This window comes from Agelaius tricolor, unplaced genomic scaffold, assembly GCF_023055355.1.
Source record: "Agelaius tricolor isolate 1412-34295 unplaced genomic scaffold, bAgeTri1.0.p SCAF_9, whole genome shotgun sequence".
NCBI classification, from domain to species: domain Eukaryota; kingdom Metazoa; phylum Chordata; class Aves; order Passeriformes; family Icteridae; genus Agelaius; species Agelaius tricolor.
The window spans coordinates 28,458,666-28,479,307 of NW_027269269.1; the positions used below are offsets into that span (position 1 = coordinate 28,458,666).

The window sequence follows — 20,642 nt, forward strand, 5'->3', positions numbered from 1 at the left end:
TCCGTCATGGATTTCCGTCATGGATCGGGGTCTCAATGTGCACACTCTGTGTCCTGCACATGGCTAGCCTCAGGCCAATCAGGATTCCCACTTCTCTGCCTTTGCCTCTGCCCCCTGGGGTGCCACCAGCAGTGAGGAAGACCATCTTCGTAGCAGCAGGAGTATTCTTCAGGGAATACATTCTCAGACCTTGCCACATACCTCCTCTTAAAGGCGCCCCACCTCGAGATCTTGACAGCATCTGAACTGCACCGTACTTTGATTGACTTCTGACACTCTACATCCAAAATTTCTGCCTTAGATTTGAGTTTTCCACGCAACCTGTTCTGGAAAATGTGGAACCACTCTTGTGAATCTAATTCAATAATTCCTAAATTTGTGGCTAGGGCTAGAATGCAGTCAGTCAGCTCAAGCTCCTCTTCCAGACACTGGGTGCACAAGCCCTTTGGCCTCTGCCCCCTTCTACAATATCTAACAAAAACCCCTTGACAATATTCACACTTGAAGTGTACAAAAGGATAGCATACACAATCTGACAGTATACAACCTATCCGTCGGTCATTTATGAGGACACTGGAGCTTGATCTTCAGGTCGCCTGGAGAAGAGGTGATCCTCCACTTGGGAGCCTCCTCCTGATGCTCGACCTTCTTCACTCTGGACGCGTGTGTTCAACCTTTTTCCACTGTCCGTATGGCTGTGTCTGTTACCAGAAGGACATGAAAGGGGCCTTCCTAGTGAGGGGAGAGGGGTACGTCTTTCCATACTTTCACAAGTACTCTGTCACCTGGTTGAATTTTGTGGATAGCAAATCCCAGAGGGGCGCTCTGAGATACTATTGCCTGTTTGCTCAATTCCTGCAAGTTTCTTTTTATCGCTACTAAATACGGTTGAATTTGGCTGTCCTTCAGTCTGGGGTGTCCCACCAGCATCCCGTGCTTACATGGCATTCCATATAGCATTCTGAAGGGTGAGAGCCCCGTCTCTGAATGAGACATTGTCCTGATATTAAGCAAGGCAAGAGGGAGGCATTTCAGCCAGGACATCCAAGTTTCTAAAATTAATTTAGACAACTGCACCTTCAAAGTCTGATTCATCCTTTCAACTTGTCCCGAACTCTGGGGATGCCACAGAGTGTGGTATTCCCATCGAATGCCCAGTGCTGCTGCCATCTGCTTAATAATCTTCAAAGTCAAATGAGTCCCTTGATCTGAGTCTATGTAATTCACCACCCCATATCAGGGCACAACTTCTTCCAGCAATTTCCTGTACACTGTTTGAGTCTTGGACTGTGGAAAGCTTCCGCTCAATGGGTCAATTTGTACACTATTACAAGCACAAATTTGAACCTTCCCACCTTGGGCAATTCAGTAAAATCGACTTGAATTCTTTCAAAAGGTCGGTATGCAACAGGGTGACTCTCCAGGATTGCCTGTCTTGCCTTAGTTCTGTTAATTTTCTGGCAGATCAGGCATCCCTGTCCCTCTTGTTTGGCCAATTCATAAATTCCTCTGCACCCGAAAAATTTCAAAAACTGTTCAGCCAGGGCCTAAGCTCCCCAATGTATTCACCGGTGCAGTCTCCTCAAAATTCTCCTGGGAAAACCTTTAGAGACTAGTTCTCTCCCATCCTGTAGTTTCCACTTACCTTCCTCCAATTTTCCCCCAATCTTCTCATAACGTTCAATCTCCTTTGGGGAGTGTTGAGGGGGGTCGTCTGGGACCTCAATCCCTTTGATCTCCGGGGTACTTACCGTCATCAGTGCTGCGGTTTTGGCCTCCTGATCCACCAAGCTGTTTCCCTGGGTCCGGAACTGCATCCCTGCCTGATGTCCCTTCACATGGACAACTGAAATTTCCTCCAGCTCCCTTATCGCTTACAGAATTTGCCGGATCAATTCCCCGTGCATCAGTCCCCGTCTTCGTGTGTTGATCAGCCCCCTTTCCTCCCAAATTTTCCCAAAGGCATACCTAGAGTCTGTAAAAATTGTTCCCTTCTTTCCCTTCAGTCCTTTCAAGGCTCTCAGAACTGAGTACAATTCACAAGCCTGTGCTGACCAACCTGCGTTCAGGGGGCTTGCTTCTATCACTTTCTCTGTTCACCCGTCCACAACTGCATATCCTGATTTCCTTTTTCCTTCAATCACTCTGCTTGAGCCATCTACAAACCATTTTTCCACTTCATCTAAATCCTCTTCTTCCAAATCTGCTCTTATCTTTGTCTGCAATTCCACCGCTTCCACACAATCGTGGACGAGTTTTTCTGAAGCTTCCCCAAACAAAAACTGAGCAAGGTTTTGCGCTGTTGTTGTCCACAATTCCAAATCCTGTGAATGAATCAAGATGGCTTCATATTTCAGCAATCTAGCATCTGTAAGCCATTTATCTGCCTTCTGTTGTAGTATAAACCGCACATTGTGCAGTGCAAATTCTACCAAAGGTGCTCTGAAAGTTACTTTCTTGGCTTCCTCCACCAACAATGCTACAGCTACAATCGCTTGCAAGCACGTGGGCCAGCCCCTGCTTACAGGGTCCAAAAGCCTAGACAAGTAACCAACCGGTTTCCTGACCCCTGCCCAGTCCTGCATCAGCACACCACGTGCTGTGTGATTGCTCACATCCACAAACAACTGGAATGGCCGTCTCACATTGGGGAGGCTCAGCACTGGTGCTGCTGTGAGCGCTTCCTTGACTCCCCTGAATTCTTCCTCATCCTTTTCTGTCCATTTGATTCTGTCCGTGGTGAGTTTTTCATACAAAAACTTCACCTTCTCACTGTATCCTTCGATCCACTGCTGGCAATATCCCAACAACCCCAGGAATTGCCTTACTTCTCTTTTTGTCCATGGGGGTGGTAGGGCAATAATCCCTGCTTTCAGGATCCAACTTCTTTTTCCCTTTGGTTAACCAATGTCCCAAATATCTGACCTCAGGCTCTGTGAACTGCAGCTTTGACTTAGACACCTTCAATCCTTTTTCCCCTAAAAAGTTCAAAGGTACTCATCCTCACATCCTCCTCCCTCGGACCTGCAACCAACAAATCAGATACATATTGTAGCAATTTTGTTCCGTCCGTTGGTACAAAATGACCCAGCACTTGCTCAAGTGCTTGCCCAAAAAGGTTTGGAGAATCAACGAAGCCGTGAGGCAATGATGTCTGTTGCAGACATCTTTTCATTAAAAATCCTTTCTTAGGATTTTTCTTCCTGAGAAGCTGAGAGGCTTCAGGAACAAAATGTAAACAATGGTTATCTGCTGCTGTGGAATGCAACAGGTGCATCTGTGATTGGCCCATCTTGGATGTTTATAATTAATGGCCAATCACAGCCCAGGTAGCTTGGACTCTCTGTCTGAGACACAAACCTTTATTGTTCATTCCTTTCTATTCTTAGCTTAGCTAGCCTTCTGAGATGAAACTTTTCCTTCTATTCTTTATAGTACAGTTTTAATGTAATATAGATCATAAAATAATCAATCAAGCCTTCTGAACATGGAGCCAACATTCTCGTCTCTTCCTTCACCTGAAAACCCCTGTGAACACCGTCACAGATGTCCATCTGAGCTGCTGCTTTCTGTTTGTTTCTGGGTCTTCCCACTGGAACACAAAGTAATCTCTGCTGTCCTTCGCTAAAGGACAGGTCCAGAGAGCATCTTTCAAATCGATCACGCTGTACCATGTGTCCTCGGGAGAGATGTTATTCAGCAGGGTGTAAGGATTCGAGACCATGGGGAACAGTGTCTTAGTCCTTTGATTCACGGCCCTTAAATCCTGCACTAGCCTGTAGCTACCATCCATCTTTCGCCCTGCCAAAATCGGGGTGTTGTGCCGGGACATGCATGGCTCCAATGTTCCTTTTGTTATCAATTCATCAATCACCGGTTTCATTCCCCTCCTCCCTTCCATGGGGATGGGGTACTGTTTGACCCGAATGGGGTCTTCTGGCCTTTCAATTTCAATGTGGATTGGCTCTATGTCCAGACTCCCAGCCTCCCCCTGGACATACCAAACCTTTGGATTAATTTTCTCCTCATCCTGGGTAGTGAGTTTATACAATCTCACCTTGAGCTGGGAATTTTGCACTGCTAATGCGATTTCCAATGTCACCATCAAATCCCGCCCCAGGAAATTAAAGTCTGCATCTTTTATTAACGTATTTCCTATACACTTTTTAGTTTCTGTCTCTATTTCAACATTCCTTATGATCGGAACCTTAAAAGGTTCCCCTTTTGCTCCAATTACCATCATTGCATCATCGCTCAGAAAGCACCCTCGTGGTAACTGTTGCACCGTGGTCCACTCAGCTCCAGAATCTACTAAAAACCAAATTTCCTGCCTGTGGGGTCCCACTCTCAATTTTATCAAGGGCTCCCTCAGTGTTCCAGACCCCAAACTGAAAATCCCCTGACACCCCTAATCTTCCTGAAACATAGTTTGATCCTTGACCTTGTTGGGATAATTCCTCCAAATGTGCCCCTTTTGCTTGCAGTAGTAGCACTCGAAGTCCTTCTTCTGGTAGTTTGAACCCTTTCCTTGGGAAGGATTTTGTTTCTTCGCTGGAGCTGTTTTTGCCGAGTCTCTGACCTGTTCTTGTTTCTGTGCTTCCCTCACTGCAGCCACTAGCACTTTCACTTGAATCTTTTGCTTTTCTTCGTATCTCCTCTTGTAGATCTTCTGGGCTTCTCAGAGCAGTTCCTGCAGTTCCCTGTCCTGCCATCCATCTATCATTTCCAATTTCTTCCTTATGTCTTCCCATGATTTCATCATGAATTGGGTCTTCAGCAAGACCGCACCAATCGGAGAATCGGGGTCCGTCCGGGAACACATTCTCAGGCTCTTTCGGAGCCTTTCCAACCGTTCTGTGGGGGTTTCGTTCTTTCCCTGACATTCCCTGAGTACTTTACTCATCTTTTGTCCCTTTGGCACCACCTCCCTGATACCTTGTATTATCATATTTCTCAAATTTATCATTTTCTGCCTCCCTTCCTCCGTCTGGGTGTTTCAAGACGGCTTTTGGTCCGGCCACCTCTGATCTCCTCGCTCCCCCTGGGGATTCCTGTGCTCCCAATCCTTGATCGGAGCTTGTCTGATCATTTCCCTCTCCTCGTTGAACAGCAACCTCAGGATTGCATTGAGATCCTCTTACATGTAGGTGCTGGTTCCTAGAAATTCATCTAGCCTTTCTGCCACCCCCAAAGGATCGTCCATGAGCTTCCCCATCTCTTTCTTGAAAGCCCTCACGTCCCCAGTGTTGATCGGCACATGTACAAAGCCGATAACTCCTGGAGCTGTCGGTACTTCCCGTAAAGGGAAGAGACAAGGCTTTTCCTCCTCATCATCACTAACTCCAGTGGTTGCCCTCCTCATCCTCCGCCTCGTTCGACGGGCCGGAGGAGAGTTTGCTTTCTTTGGGAGAAATACCTGTTTCTCCTCAGTCTTGGGAAGGGTCGGTGTCTGGGGCTGCTCACATGGGAGCGAAAGCGCCATTGCCTGCTCTCCTGGGAGAGAAGGCGCCGCGGCCAGCTCCAGTGGGAGTGGTGGCGCCAAAGCCTGTCCCTGCGGGATCGATGCCTTGGGAGGCAACGCAGGCACCTGAGGTACTGTGCTGATGCGGGCTGGGGCGGAGGGACAAGGTAGGGAGGTGGAAGGTTTTCCAGCGGTTCCCACTCCTTGCCCTGGTTTGCCGAGCATCTGAGAGCTCTGATTGGGTATAATCCCGAACAAGCGTATTTCCACATCTCAGCATACTCAATTTCCTCAAAATCCTGCGGGCGGTGATCGACTACGTGGTCGTACAGGGATTCGCATGTCCATATCTCGAAAGTGCCAAACACCGGCCAAACCACATATTTCGCAATCTCTTTTCCCCCCCACTTTTCCATACAAAACTGTAACATCTTTTCCTTGGACTTTCCCACCCTCCTGGGGCTGTCGTCCCAGTGTTCTAACATCCATCCCAACGGGCTTCCCCTCAGGATTTCAGGCAGAACCTTTCTCGGGATCTTGGGGAGGTTTCTCCTGGGGCTTTTTCTGGCACTTACTCTTTTTCAATCCCATTTTCCCAAAAACACAATTCGCTAATTTTCTCACCTTGAGTCCTTCGGCTGGGATTCTCAATGCAAGTCCCAAGTCTTTGTCCGATGTTGATTTCCTAAGTCTGTGAAACACTACCAGTCTACTCAGCCATGCAGAGAACTGTTCCGCAGGTCTTTTGACTGTTATCGAGCTCTCTTACCTGATTCTCTGAATCAGAAGGTGGACCGGCTCCTGAAATATTTCGGGAACGTTCTTTTACCTCCTGACCCAACAATGATCAATCCCCCTGAACACCCTATGAGTCCCAGGTCCCACGTGTGACAAGGAAAAGCACTTGCTTCCCCCTTGACCGACCACTTCCCTTGCGGAAGAGTGGAACTGTGATCGTGGGATCCACACTACTTTTGTGATAGAATCAGGTCTCACGCATGCTCAATCACATCCCACTCAACGACATGGTACTCACGGGTCCTTTCACACATAGATTCTTCATGCACGTCGATTTTCTGAGAAAAAAAAAAAAGCACCACAGCCTCGGAGATCCCTCTTTGGATCATTCCAAGTTTCCAAGAGCTCTGGGGCCCGTTTTATTCCTCTTTGGCTCTGGTTCTGGCTTCGGTTTGGTGTTTGGTTTTGTGAACTCCCAATCCCGTCAGGCTTTGGGAGTTCACAAAAACTCAGTGGGAGTTTTGAAATCAGTGAAATCAGTGGGGCGCCTCCTGACTGGAGAGGGATCCCCAAACCCCAAATTCAAATCACGTCGGGGGTCACCAGAATTGTTATAAATGATCAATCGAAAGCCAAATTATCAAACATGCAAAAAGATTTATTTATCTTTTTCCGTGACCAAAATATGGTCCTCAAAACCACCACAGCCAAAGAGACAGCGTTGAGCCTGGGATCGGCACTGGGTGTACCTGGATCTGACCTCTATCGCATCGGACCCCTGCCTCGTTCACAAGAGCTGCTTCTAGCGGAGATGTTTTATACAGTTTATTATGCCCGAGGCAAAGGAGTCCAAGTTTCTTTTGTAACTCTGCATATTCATAGTTGCTTCTTTCACTGTGCAGAGTTGGACAATCGCTGTTTCCTGGTTGATAGCCAGCGTTGATCGAATCCCAGGAAGTTGCGTATTCACATGTATCTTTCTGGCAACTTCGGCTATCTTGATCGATATTATCAACAGGGCGATGATCGCTCTTAGGTGTTTTCCGATGACTGGGGCTAATGGTGATCCTCGTGCTGGGTGCATCTAATTATAAGCTAAATGCCAATCATTATCTGGCCGCCTTCAGGAATTTCGGAGTTTGAATAGACATCCGCCTCCCAGGCTGCTTGTGGTCAGAGACTCATTTGGATTTCACAACCTCTATAAAATACATTCTTTTATAGCATGAATTATTTCTAACATATATTACACACGAAAACCATTTATTAAGACAAGTCTTTCAAACCGTTGCATTGGTAATCCTTGCGCTCTGTAGATTCTATAAATCTTTGAGTCTTTTGAGGTGTATAACCTTTAATAGTTTATTATTGCTTCTGTCAGGATGGTCAGGATGGTGGTGCTCCCTTTGCAAAATATGTAAGCTAGGGTCCACAAAAACCATTTGTAGTCAGGGAAAGTAGCTTTGGGATAAACTTCTAAGAATTATTAGGCAAATTTGCCCTAAATTTAGAATAGTTAAATCAAGTTCACAAAATAACTTGACAACAGAACATAACACAGGAGGAAACCTCTGTCAGGTCCACCAGAAACTGCTACTGAATTACATGTAACATGTTCAGATGCTCCTCTTAATGCATGGCACCATTAAGCCATGCATTAAATTATTCAAGGAGTGATTTTTCCAGTACACAGTAAATACCACCAATGACTGGTGGTCTTAGGAATGTGGTCCCTGTAGTACAGAAAGGATGTTATTGTAGTGATATAACTGCTTCACGTGACCTATGGCATGAACTTCTGTGTCTGGTGAATGGAAGACAAAGCAACATATATAAATTATTTTTGATTCACCTTCCATTATGTGTTGCAGGATGTCTTGGTGGCTATTACATCTTACAAGATGACTAAAAAGATTCATCTATAATATACTTCCTTGACTTTGCTTTCATTGGGGTCTCGTCCCATGTCATTAAAAGGTTTCAAAAAGGGAGAAATATGAAATGTTCTAAAATGCTCATTTTTATCATTTCCTAATTATATGAGAAGCCACCTTCTAGTAGCTGTGGCACAACTATGGGCCAAACAAAAAAACGTGTAACGAAATTCTGCTGTCTTTAGTCTGAGCATCCAAATCTGTTCTGGAATCTTCTAAGATTTGGCACAAGTGTTATGGATGATATGCTCAAGGAAGGAAAGGTAATGCCCTCCATGTTTCTTTGTCAATAGGCTATAGTAGCCCTTATACGAAGCCTTAAATAAGCTATAGGCATTGATGTGGACATAGTTAAGTTTTCAGCATCTTAATAAGGAATAGTAATGTTAAAACAATTCTAAACATAATCTAAATACTTCTTCAAGCAACTCTGTGGATTGGGTAAAACAGGCTCCTGAGATGGTTTTCCTGCCATTTTGGTGGGGCCAGCACTGGACACTCCTGGTCAGGATCCAGTAACTGTGACGTAGAGCTGTTTGGGAGAAGTGGAGAACAATTTCGTCCTAAAGTCCTACAGTGCAACAGCTGGAAACTCTCTAATCACACATGGTGCGTGCTCAAAAGCTGGGGGACAAGGGCTAAAGCTACAATGGCTTGGGACCTCATAGCCAAGCCCTCCCACATCTAGAGCTGAATTCACGTTAGCGTGTGGAGCACTATGACACCAGATTATCCTTTCCATTAACAACAGCAATACTCGTGTTTCCAACGGCTTTTGTTTGAATTTTCCCCAGAAATTTTGTCTTAAATCTCTACTTATAGAAGGGAAAAAAGCTCAAAAAAGTGAAATATTCGTAGCCAGCTCGCAGAGGAGGTCGGATGTGGAACAGAGCGGGAATTCAGGCGCTGGGTCCCTGGGACTCGGTCTGGGGCCGTAAGCCCCGCGCAGGCGGCCCGGGAGGGCGCGGCTCAGGGCGGGAGCATAGGGGGCCCCACGCTCGGCGGGGCCGCGCCGGAGCCGCCGCCACCTGGGGCTCCGCGGCGCCTGGGGCTGGCCGTGCGGAGCGGAGGGGGCGGCAGGAAGCGGGGCGGTCCTGCGCGCCCCCGGAAGCGGTTGGGCGGCCGAAGGGACGGGCGGCCTGGCGGGAGCGCAGCGCTCAGACGCGGTCCAGCGCGGCCGCCCCGCAGCCCGCGATGCCCTGGGACCGCCGGGAGCGCCGGCCACGCCGCGGGGCATGGTGAGCCCGGGGCAGCCGCTCCCCGCGGGGACCCGGCGGGCGGCCTCGCTGCTCCGCCCCAGCCTCCTCCTTCTCCTGCTGCTGCTGCTGCAGCTGCGGGGCACCGCGGCACAGAAAGGTGGGTGCGAGAGCGGCGGCGGGCGAGCCCCTTAGCCCTGGCGGCCGGGGGAGGGAAAACCAATTCTCCGGGGCTCTGCTGCTGGGAGGGGGCGCCCCTCGGCATATGGCCCTTAGCGCCGAACCTGTCCCCGGCCTGGCCCACAAAGGGCAAGAGAAGAGCCCCGTTTCGGAAAAAAAAAAACCCAAAAACAAAACAAAAAAAACCAAACCAAAACCAAAAACTAAACAAGAAATATTTTTTTTTTCCTGCCCGCTCCCGCACTCCCACGGGGAGCTGACGGAAGGAGGGCTTCACCCGGGCGGGGCGCGACGGCGGCTCGGAGGGGAGCTGGGGCTGTGGAGGCAGCTCGGGGCAGTGGGGCAGGGCAGGGGTTGTGTGGGGTTCGGCACGCCCGGCCCGCGGGTGACCCCCTCTGCAGGCTGTGGAGTGTTCGGTGTGAGCCAGGAGGCGGATAAAGGGGAGATTCTGCTTGCTCTGAAAAGAAATTTACACTCGCCCGAGAGTATGCAAAATGTGTATAGGAGAGAAACGTGTGACAGAGTAGTAGGCGTTGTTGGGTTTTGGTGTTTTGGGGGGTTTTTTTGGTTGTTTCGGGTTGGGGTTTTTTTGTTTGTTTTATTTTTTGGGGTTTTTTTGTGTTTTTTTTGGGGGGGGGGGTTTGGTCTTGTGGGGGTTTTGTGGTTTTTTTGGTGGGTTTGTTTTGTTTTTTGGTTGGGGGGATTTGGTTGGGTTTTTTTTTTTTTTTCGTTTGTTTGGTTTGTTTTAGTTTGGGGTTTTTTTGTTTAGAGAAATCGACGAGATTTCTCCTCGGTTGGAATTACAAGGCCCAATTTGGTCACTTCATGGCAGACGATCAGAGGATGCCGCTGTGACTGTCACTTCGATCATGTGCTTGGGACAAAGTGTTGGGAGTGAGTGTTTTAACAGCAACTTGAAACTCACTTCTGGGTTTGGGAAGATCAGTTTTGTGGTTTTCAATTCCACTTGCTTCTTGCACTGGTCTTGCATCGTTTCAGAAACAGATCTCCTCAGAAACTGTTTTGTCACATAACTTTTTCTTTCTATCTCAGAGATGGAAATATGGTTGAATTTCAGAAATGCTGCATTTAAATGCACAAAGGAAATAGGAACTATATGCACTTTACTGTTTATGCATCTAAATTAAACATTTAGTTAATTAAAATTAATTAATTGAATGGAAGAAGCTCAGTGTTGTATCCATAGAGCAAGGTAGTTGTGTGGACCTTTTCCTCTTATTTCCAGCTAATTGCATTTATGTTCCTATACACCTACAAAACAAATGCTAATAAGTATTTGACACAGCTGGGGTTATTTTCCTGTAATTTATAATGGAGCTGGAGAAGACCCATTTGCTTTTGAGAGGAAATTGGACCGTTTTAATAGCCTGTCTCTTGAAGGTAGCTGCTGGATGAGACGGGCAGCAGCAAGGTGTTAGTTCATGCTGTAGGAGCATCATGCTTGTGCTGACCTGACACTTGTGTGACCTTTTGGTGAGCAGACTGAGTTTGTTATTCTAGGAGAAGACTGAAATAACTGTAGGGGTAGGGAAGAGTCATAATTTACATGCAGATGATTGAATCAAACTGGCTTGCTGATTAGTCAGGGGTGTGTTAGAGGGGGTGGGACCATGCAGCAAGAAAAGGAGCTTGCGAGGACAGCAGGCTTTTAGTACTTCATCTTTGTGTACTTCGGCTAACTGCTGAAGGGCTTCTACCCAGGATTTCAAGTTGCAGTGTTAATGCTTAAAGTTAGATCAGAAGTTTCACTTTTGAGTAGGAGGGGAACCTTTCTGTTGACAAGCCTCATTTTATTTGCTAACAAAAGCAGAGCTTGTTGTAAGGTGGGGGACTCTGGTATTGTTGAATTCAATGCTTCAATATGAGAAACTGCTAGAGCTTATAAGAAGAGTTCTGCTAGTGAGGGACTGTTTCCTTGCCAAAATATTTTCATTTAACTTATTCTAGAGAAGGTTGGAGAGCCCATGTCCTGTATCTCTAAATGCTGGCATAATTCCAATTTGGGTAAGGAATCCCATATAGAAATGAAGCTGCTGTGTAGCTCTTGAAGGTCTGCACAAAGTTACTACTCAATTAGGGCATTAAATATGTGATCAGGCTCCTAAAAGAATATCTTGATTGATAATGAAAGTAACCAGGTATTGGGGAATTTCACAATTAAAGTTGCTTTTAAGCTCTTTTATTAAACTACAGTGAGTGATACTATGTTTAAATCAGTTCATACCAGAAAGGTGCTCTACAGAAAAGCATGTGAGAAATGAAAACACTATCTTCAGAAAAAGATTTAAATACCATGTTTAATGTGAGGCTTAGAGCAGCTGAACAGTAGAAAAGAAAATGAAGAATTACTTAGTAACAGAGGTGAGGCTGATCCTCTGTTACTAAGTAATTCTTCATTTTCTTTTCTACTGTTCAGCTGCTCTAAGCCTCACATTAAACATGGTATTTAAATCTTTTTCTGAAGATAGTGTTTTCATTTCTCACATGCTTTTCTGTAGAGCACCTTTCTGGTATGAACTGATTTAAAAATAGCATTATTTTGGTCAACGTGAAACTTATTTTTAGTATTGGGTCAAATGGTGCTCCTCTCCTTCCAGACAGCAGCAGACTGAGAAATGAAAAAGTGCAGGTATTGCTGTGGTGAATATATTTTTCGCACTAGCCCACTGTATTATCTTGTAGGATTCAAGTGAAATTTTTACAGTCTATCATATTTTAAATCATTCAGTGTATGTAATTCAGAATTCCTTGTTCAAGGACTTGAACTTGAGTGTGTTGCTGTCTTCAAAAATTGAGCATTTTGTATTAGCTCCAACACCTTCAGAAGTGCCTTGTGCTGCATTTCATAATCTTGTGCCTTAGGGACCGTCTAGCTGATGGCTGTGCAAGTCAGCTCTTGTGATTTTTGAAACAGTTGTGTAGTGATTCTAGATTCTGGTTGCAAGGAAATTGATATTTGAAAAGTACTTAGAGCATTTTTTTGTTTTTTCTTGTAATTAAGCAGGTGTGAATAAAAGCAAGTCAGCAGCTAAGCTTGCTGCTCTTTATGGATTGAATTTTGAGAAACAGTGTTCTTAGCAGATATTTAGGTCTTGACATAAATTTGGTATGGTCTGTTCATTAACTTTTTTTTAAATTTAGAAAAACACAGCTAGAGGAGGAATGGTTGCTTAGCTTTCATCAAAGTAGAATTTGAATAGCGTGTTAGTAATTCTGAAGATATGAAGCTTGTAGGGTCTGTAGAGTAAGAACTTGGTTACCACACAAATTATTTCGGTAGCCATCTGTTGGGATTCCTAGTGGATACCAATGTACCTGTAAAATGGGAAAAAATGCCAGAAGTTAGAAGGTGCCTTTTATTCTGAAGCTGATTCCCTAGTGACTTGAAGCAGATTTATTTACTGGGTTTTTTTTTTTAAATTAGCATTGAATGCTTGTTTTTGAATGAGATTCCCATATTTTGTTCTAAACAAACAGCAGCCCATCAGGATGTTGTTATATTCTCAAGCCTTGTTGAAGAAAGTGCAAAGAACTGATTTGCCACTGTAGCTTAAAAATGTTTGCTGCGGTGTAGCAGAGAAAAAGAATTTCTGAATGTCTGGTGCTGAGTTACTGACATCTGAAAAATGAAGTGGAAGAACTAATGTCCCTGTGCACATTGAAATGGTTTTCCAAGACCTTGTGTTCAGGGACTCAGCCACAGTATTTGTGGATCATTTGTGTTTTCCTTGTTTCTCATCAGTTCCTTGGTGTGCTTTCCTCTCCACAGCATTCCTGGTCTCACCTCTGCTTGTGCCGCCCACAGGGAGTAGGCAGTGGTGGCTCTGGCTGTGGCCAGTCCAGAGCTGGGCAGGTGCTGATCCGTCAGCCATAGTTTGGGGAGAAGGAATCAGGCAAAGAGAAGATGGCTCTAGCTACATGTCCCGTGGCTGAGCAAGATGGAGGGAGACTGCAGCTTCTCCCTCAGGGTCCTGGAAGAGATGATCTCCTGCTATGCCAGGTGCTGACGAGGGTTCCAGCTGCTGGGGTAGCCCACTCCAGGTGTGTCTTTTTCTGCTGCAGAGAGCTCTGGGCATGTGAATACAAAGCACTGCCACAAAACAGTCTGTCACATGAGCGATTGCCATGTGCTGCCATGCACACAAGTGCCAGTTTCTATTCTTGCTAAATTAGATTGGGTGGTGTCTCACTACTCTGTATCTCTTGTCCTTGGCTGGGCTCATCTGGAAGAAAGGGAGTCACAGCCAAACCCAAAAGGAATTATTTTGATTAAAAAGACCCTCAGATCTTTGCATGACAGATTTATTGTCCCTCAAATTAACATCAGATTAAGTGTTTTATGAGGAAGAGTGCTCTAATGGACTGTTTTGCTTTTTTAATGGGACAGTTTTACTTAAGAGTGCAAAATGTTTTGAAGATGCAGTTGTACAGCCTGAGGATTCAGGGATTGGTACCATTTAGGCAGGACTGCTGAGCCAAATCACTTTCATCCCTGTGTTGAGAAGTATGGAAGAATTTTTCAAGACCAGGGCTCAAAGTTAGAGTAGGCTTTTTCAGGTTTTCTGATGCTCTTTTTAACTTCCCATCATTGCACCTTGAAGATGGATTTAGAGAGGAGGAGCAGTGCTGTAAAGAATTTTGTGGGGGAATGCACTTCCTGAAGGGAAGTGGGCTGGTACTGGAAGTATAGACCTAACAAGAGTGGATATTCTTTGCTCTTGAAAACAAGAATCTCAACAACGTTATTTTCCCCCTCCAGTTAATGAGCCTTATTTGAAGTGGGTGTGGGAATCCAGTGGGCAAAATGTGCGCCCGTGTGTTCTGCAGAGCATCCTTTCTGGGAGGGTGCCTCCCAGTACTGGTGGCTTGGTTCAGCTCAGCTCATCTGGGAGCCTGTTGAGGTCGTGCTAGCCTCGTTCCTGTAAAGAATGCAGGAATCACCCTTTTGTGTAAGTACCCTTTGTAGCTCTCATGCTTATGACAATGTTCTGCAGTTAGGATATAAGCAGTACAATGCATGTCGGTTTTATATATATAACTATATGTCTGTGGCTATAAAAATCAAGCATCTGAGCTGGTGTTAGAAAAGCAGTGTAAGTGTTCTTTCAGAAGCTTGTATGCTGTTACTGTGTGCATCTCAAGCCAGTGACCTTCTAGCAAATTATTTTCCTGCTACTGTATGGAGATGTTCAGCTTTCAAGGTTTTCAGGAGTTTTTTCTTACATTATTAATATAAGAGAAAAATAAATATCTTGTTCCTCTGCAATTCTGCCAGCCTGCTTTATGCTGTGGGAAATGATACATTAGGTTTTTAATGCAATTACTGCTGCTCTGTGTAGTTGAAGTCATCAACAGGTTAAGGGCTGCCTTGAATGCATCAGCTTTCATAGGTCAGATAGTCAGCAGTTCAAATGCAATCTTTGTTGGAATTGCTGCTCTGCATATTGTGAAATGTTTCTATATTGGTTATTTTATTCATATTTTGAAAGACTTTAAAAAAAAGCTGTTGTTTGACACCCCCTCTTTTATAACTGCACCCTGTGCTTTGGGAAAACCTGGAATTTGTTTTGTAGTCAAAGCATTTCCTTCCCTCCTGCATTTTCTGACTGAGTTGCTGTTAGATTAATTTCTCTAAATCAAATATTGTGGAATATTCAGCATCCTTTTATTTAAAACAGTGTAGTTGAAACCATTGTCCAAGCATAGAGTGTGGATTTGTTACTAAACTGAAGTTTGGGGAGGTGGAGAGGGAGAGCAGAAGTAATATTGATGTAGAAGGCCATGTGGTAACTTGTATTAAGATAGAATTTTCAGCCCTGGGGTTTTTTTATACAGAATGGTGGATTGTTATCTGTGAAGCTTGTTCATTAATGCAGTAATGAAATACCAAATTTTGCTAAACAGCATCTTTTGCCATCTATTACTGGAGGCAAACAGCTTGAGTTGTGCTATTTGTAGTCTGTTTGAGCTTGTTGCTTTACAACTGAACGCTTTGTTATTTGAAACAAAAAATATACCTGAAAATTTTTTAGTGACTTGACCTTTGAACCACAGATTTTGAAAATGGCTCCTGGTTGATGCATTTTTTGTCTAATGCATGAAAAAAAAAAAATCAAAAACCTGAACACCAGCACTTGAATGGGTAAAAAGCATTTAACCTATGCTTTCTTTTCTAGTGTGTAACTTCTGGTGTTTCCCTGCATGACCTCTTAGTTTCATTTGGTGAAGAGTTGAAAGAGGATAACATTTCTCTATGGTTGCTAACTCTGCAAAAATTAAATTAAAGTAGATAGTTTCTACTTGTTTAGCTATCTCACTATTTCAATCAATTGGATCATGGAATTGTAACACAGTCATTTGGTACTGCTTATGGCATTTGCATGCTTCCTGTTGGCATTTCTTCAAAATCTCTGTGTTTGGAATTTTCACTTCTGTTTGGGTTATATGCTTTTTTTCTCTGCCAGTATTAAAATAAAAATAATTTTCAATGAGTTAGCAGTCTGTAAGGTTTGGACCAGCACAGCTGGTGGATACTGAAGCTCAGTGATTAGTTGTCTCTTTGATTTTGGTGAGTTTAGTTGCATCCTGAAAATCAAGCATATAAGTGTTCATCTTTGCAGTAAGTGACAACTCATATTTTGTTGCAAGTTTGCAGTGAGACTGTTTGAGATGACCTCTCTAGCTATAAAACAACTGGAATATATTTGCAGTACCAATGTGAAATGCAAGTCCATGAACCAGTAGAAGTGCAAAGATTCTTAGCAGCCTTAGGCAGTTGCTTCTAAAAAAGTACATTCTTTAGAAGAAAAAGGATTGCTGGAAGCAGAAAATGTTTAAATGGGGGCTGACTATGTACATGTCAGGCATGCTCGTTTTTGGTGTTTGCTGACGTGAGGAGGGTGCGTTGGCCTGGTCACTGGTCTCTATACAAGAGATGTTGTGCATTGTGACTCAGGTAATCATTATTTCCCTACAGTTAATTAACTGCTGATATTAATATATATATACTCTGTTATTTTCTCTATCTTAAGGTATATATAAATATACTCTGTTCTCAGTACCTTACTGAAAATGCTAACTTCTGTCCTGCGAGTATCCAACGCCTCTTGTTTTTGAGTGGTGTCACAGTTAGGAGGTCCCAGTTCTGCACCATGGCTGCGATGGTTGCATACATTGCTATCACATTAGTCAATGTCGTGGAAGCCAAACCAAGTTGGTGAGCTCAGTTGTGTCATTCCTGGCAATACTAATAGGTGTGTTTTTAAGAATGTCTTAGAAACAGATGGGGTGGGGATGGGGTGTTGTTTTTGTATTTTATTTGTTTTCACCTCCAGGTGTTTAAAGCATGGTAGCTTTAGAAATAGTTAAAAAGTCTCTTTTTCAGGATGCCTTTGCTCAAGTCTGAAAACTTTCTGGAAAGAAATTTAATGCAACTTCCCGAATTCCCCTTAGTTAGAATAGTGACTAGCCAACTTTAAGTAGTCAAGGTGTACAAGAAATCATACTTTGAAGGGCCTTTCTGCGCTTCAGTACACTATGAAACCATCATTGTGTAAAATGACTTATAAATTAGGATCACACAGGCTCAAACGTGACACCTTTTTTCTTTTTGAGAATGTCTCGAGGTTTTTTATTTGTGTAGTTTTCAGTGCTTCTTTTTTTTTTTAATATTTCTCTGGCGTTTTCTTTATGCCAAGTTGCTCTTTCATTGGCAAAACTGTATTACAGTGGTTTTGTTAAATATTGTAAAGAAAAAAAAAAGGTTTTTTATTTTCTTTGTGGGAATATTTGATTTTGTTAACATTTTTCGTTGTTCAGTAAAAGTTTTAAATTAGTGAATAATGTTTTAACATTCTTCATTATGTGAAAACTCAATTCAATAAATCACAGGGGACTGCCTTATTAACCATATTCCATAGATCATGCATCATTTATGAGCTGAAAAGTGGAAATAAAATCAATGGTCAGACCATCTATATGCTTTATTAAACACTCCCTTTTCCACTTCACTTCTTCACTAGTTATTCCCCCTTCTAAATCTCCCTCCCAGATGTTCAAGTTTTCTAAATATACTTTTAGCTCAAGGAAGAGGTTTTATTATCTAGGATTGGAATATTATCCATCAGAGTGACAATTCTTGCCAGCTACTCATCTTTGGCTTGTCAGTCTTGCTGGAATTTGGTGGATTGTGCATGTGATCATGTGGATTCTCGTTTAAATTTTTTTCCCCAAAATGGTTTTACTGATAGAACCACTTGTTTAAAGCAACCCCTCTCATTTTCTTGTTTCTTTACTTTAATTGCTGTCAGAAGTATGCAATATGATGCATCCTTGTCAATACTGCTAATGGTGGAAAAGGGAACTTGAAAAGCTTGACATGCTTCTGAGAATAGTTGTGAGCAGATAATTCTTCTGTCATGGTTTCTAAACAGGAGAATGGTGTAAATGCTTCCCAGAGTGATGCTGTCAGTCATCACACTAGTACTGTTTATTGTGACCTGGCATTTAATCAAGATTTTGTAGAGAGCTTTTTGGATAATTGGTTAGCTGAGAAAGGACATTTCGATGTGATACCGATGGATAAGGATAGGGGAAACAAGCTGGGGATTGTGAAACCAGTGCCCAATCACTGACAAAGGTCATAGTGACCTTCGCTGAAACGGGAAGACGGGGGAGAAAATCGCTTGCCAGAAAATGTAGATATCTTAGGTAGAGAAGCTAGAAGAATGCAAACATAGAAACAAAATAATCATTAGAAGATAGAAGTAGGTGTGGTTGATTTAAGTATGCTTTAACCAATAATGAGCTCAGCTTTTGCAATATGTATAAGCTTCATTAACACCAATATAAATATGTGTGAGCTTTCAATAAACTTGGGGATTTGTCATCCACGCATATTGTGTGCTGCAATTCCTCCACCGTTCACGACAAATGGTGACCCCGACGTGATTCAACAGTAGCCACGGTCGAGCGGCGTACAGAGTTCGGGTCCTATCGCAGCTGAGGACGGCAAAAGCACCGCTGAAAAGAGGGAAGGTGCAAGGCTCTGGGTGACCTCAAAGGAGAGCCCGGCTGATACGTGCTGCCGGACCTGAGAAGGGCTGCAAGAAGCGCGCTGTTATCTTCAACACAGATAAAGAAAGGCAAGCAGCATATGATTTATTTCCTAGCTTTTTATAAAAGCGTAAGGTTAAGAGTATAGATTTGCAGAAAGAGCTTCATGGGTTGTTAGTTCATGGGTATGCTCAAGGACTTTTTCGGACTCCTCGCACAGTGCATAGGTTATCAGAGTGCCGTATATTTGGGGATTAGTTGTGGCAGGCAGTCATAGATGCTGATAAAGCCGCGAGAAAGTTGGGAAAGTTATGGCGAGTCGTGCATGCTGAATTCTTGAAATACCAGGCAGAGGAAAGAGCTGCCCAGCAGACTAGTGCAGCCCGTGAAAGAAACAGGAGTTACGGAGACTGGTTTGGCTCCCCGCCGACGCTAGCTCCTGCTCTAAACAGCAGCTCCCTGCAGCTGTCAGCTCCTGCTTCAGGCGGCAGCCCCCCCCCCCCCCCCCCACCCCCCCCTTCCCCCCGCGCATACTCCAGCCGTGCCGTCTGCACCTTCAGCCTCCCCACCGCAGCGCGGCCCGCGGCCACCCTGCCAGGGGGGCTCGTGCTGGCCCCGGCCCTGGGCGACTTAACAGCTGCAGCGCGGCCACCTCCCGCTCCGCTCCGCAGCCGCCCCGACCCCCGAGCCGAGGGGGGGGGCGGCAGGACGGGCCTCCCACCCCCCGTGGAGCAGCGGGCTCCGGTGAGTCCGCCTGCCCCACGGCTGCCCGGCGCGGTTCTGCTTCCCGGTCACCAGCCGCTGTGCCCGGACACAGGTAGCAGCTGTCACCGCTTCGGCTCAACCTGCCTCCAGCCCGCCACTGCCAGGAGCCTCGGAGTGGACCTGGTACCGTAGCCACAGTAACCCTGATGTCTGTCCACCCAGAAAAGGTTCCAACTGGGGTAAAGAGACCACTCATTATTGATAGATTACCTATGGGAGCTTTGCTTTTAGGACGTTCCTCGGCTACAATGATGAGATTATTTGTTTTACCTAATCCGGCTATGCTGCCACGGGACTAGCCACTTTTGATTATTGATCTGAAGGACTGCTTCTTTACTATTGCTCTTCATCCTCGAGACACTGCAGCAGATATTGGACTGTGTCACACAAGGCAGTGTTTGGAGACGTGATCTTGATCTCCCTATACAGCTGACAGTTTAGTGTAGACCAAAATTTTTACTGGGTGCACTTACTCAGCATAACAGAAAAACGGGGGAGATATGGGCCTTGGAATGGATATCTCCTCCACTTCAACAACATAAAACCCTTCTTCAGAAAATTGAAATTTTAGCTGATTTGCTCAAAAAGGGTCGTGAACGGACAATAGAGATTATGGGAAAGGAACCTGATCAGATACAAATACCAATGAAGAAAGATACATTAACCTGGTATCTGGCAAACAGTATGGAGTTACAAGAGGCCCTGTTGGGAGCCGGTAGTGTGACTGCCACTGATGATATCCCCAATGTACCATTGAATTGGATAGGACAATGGGGTTGGATTCAATGCCCAAAAAGATCACTAAAGCCCTTATCGGATGCTATAACTGCTTACACAGATGCAGGAAGAAAATCCAAAACTGCAGCAGTGACCTGGCGAGAAAAGGGACAACGGCATCATCATATACTCCGAGCTACTGAGTTAGACACTTTGCAAACGATGGAGCTATTGGCTGTTGTATGAGCCATGATGCATTTCTCTGGACTTCTTAACATTGTAACAGATTCTTTGTATGTTGCAGGAGTGTGTGAGCGAATAGAGGATGCCTCTATAAAAAAGGTTCAAAACAGGAGGTTACATGAACTGTTTATGCAGCCGCAGAGAGCAAATGGTACTTTGAAAAGATATTTGAGTAAATATATAGATACCAGAGAGCCACAAGAAAGATTGTTAAAGTGTTTGTTTGTTTTGAACCACTTGTGTGTTTTTGGGGGAAAATAGAGTTCCTGCTATGATTCGTCACTATGTACTAGAAACAGATGATGTAAAGAAAGATGTATGGGTAAGATACAG

General features: G+C 44.5%; 1 protein-coding gene across 8 annotated transcripts in view; it reads left to right on the top strand.

The window, feature by feature from the left end:
• DCBLD2 (discoidin, CUB and LCCL domain containing 2) overlaps positions 1-20,642 on the top strand; it is a 428,333-nt gene that overhangs the window by 305,359 nt on the left and 102,332 nt on the right. For 4 of the 8 annotated variants that reach the window (XR_011680148.1, XR_011680147.1, XM_071433403.1 and 1 more), the window contains exon 1: positions 9,218-9,489. The exons of 2 other annotated variants lie outside the window; for them this stretch is intronic. Coding sequence is in view for 4 of the 6 variants with exons in the window: in XM_071433403.1 (XP_071289504.1) it covers positions 9,369-9,489 (121 nt within the window). In the remaining 2 variants the exon portion in view is untranslated. Of the gene's footprint in view, positions 1-9,214; positions 9,490-20,642 lie in introns of those variants that run through there. 2 more of the 8 variants (XM_071433402.1, XM_071433399.1) reach the window with 2 other exon arrangements.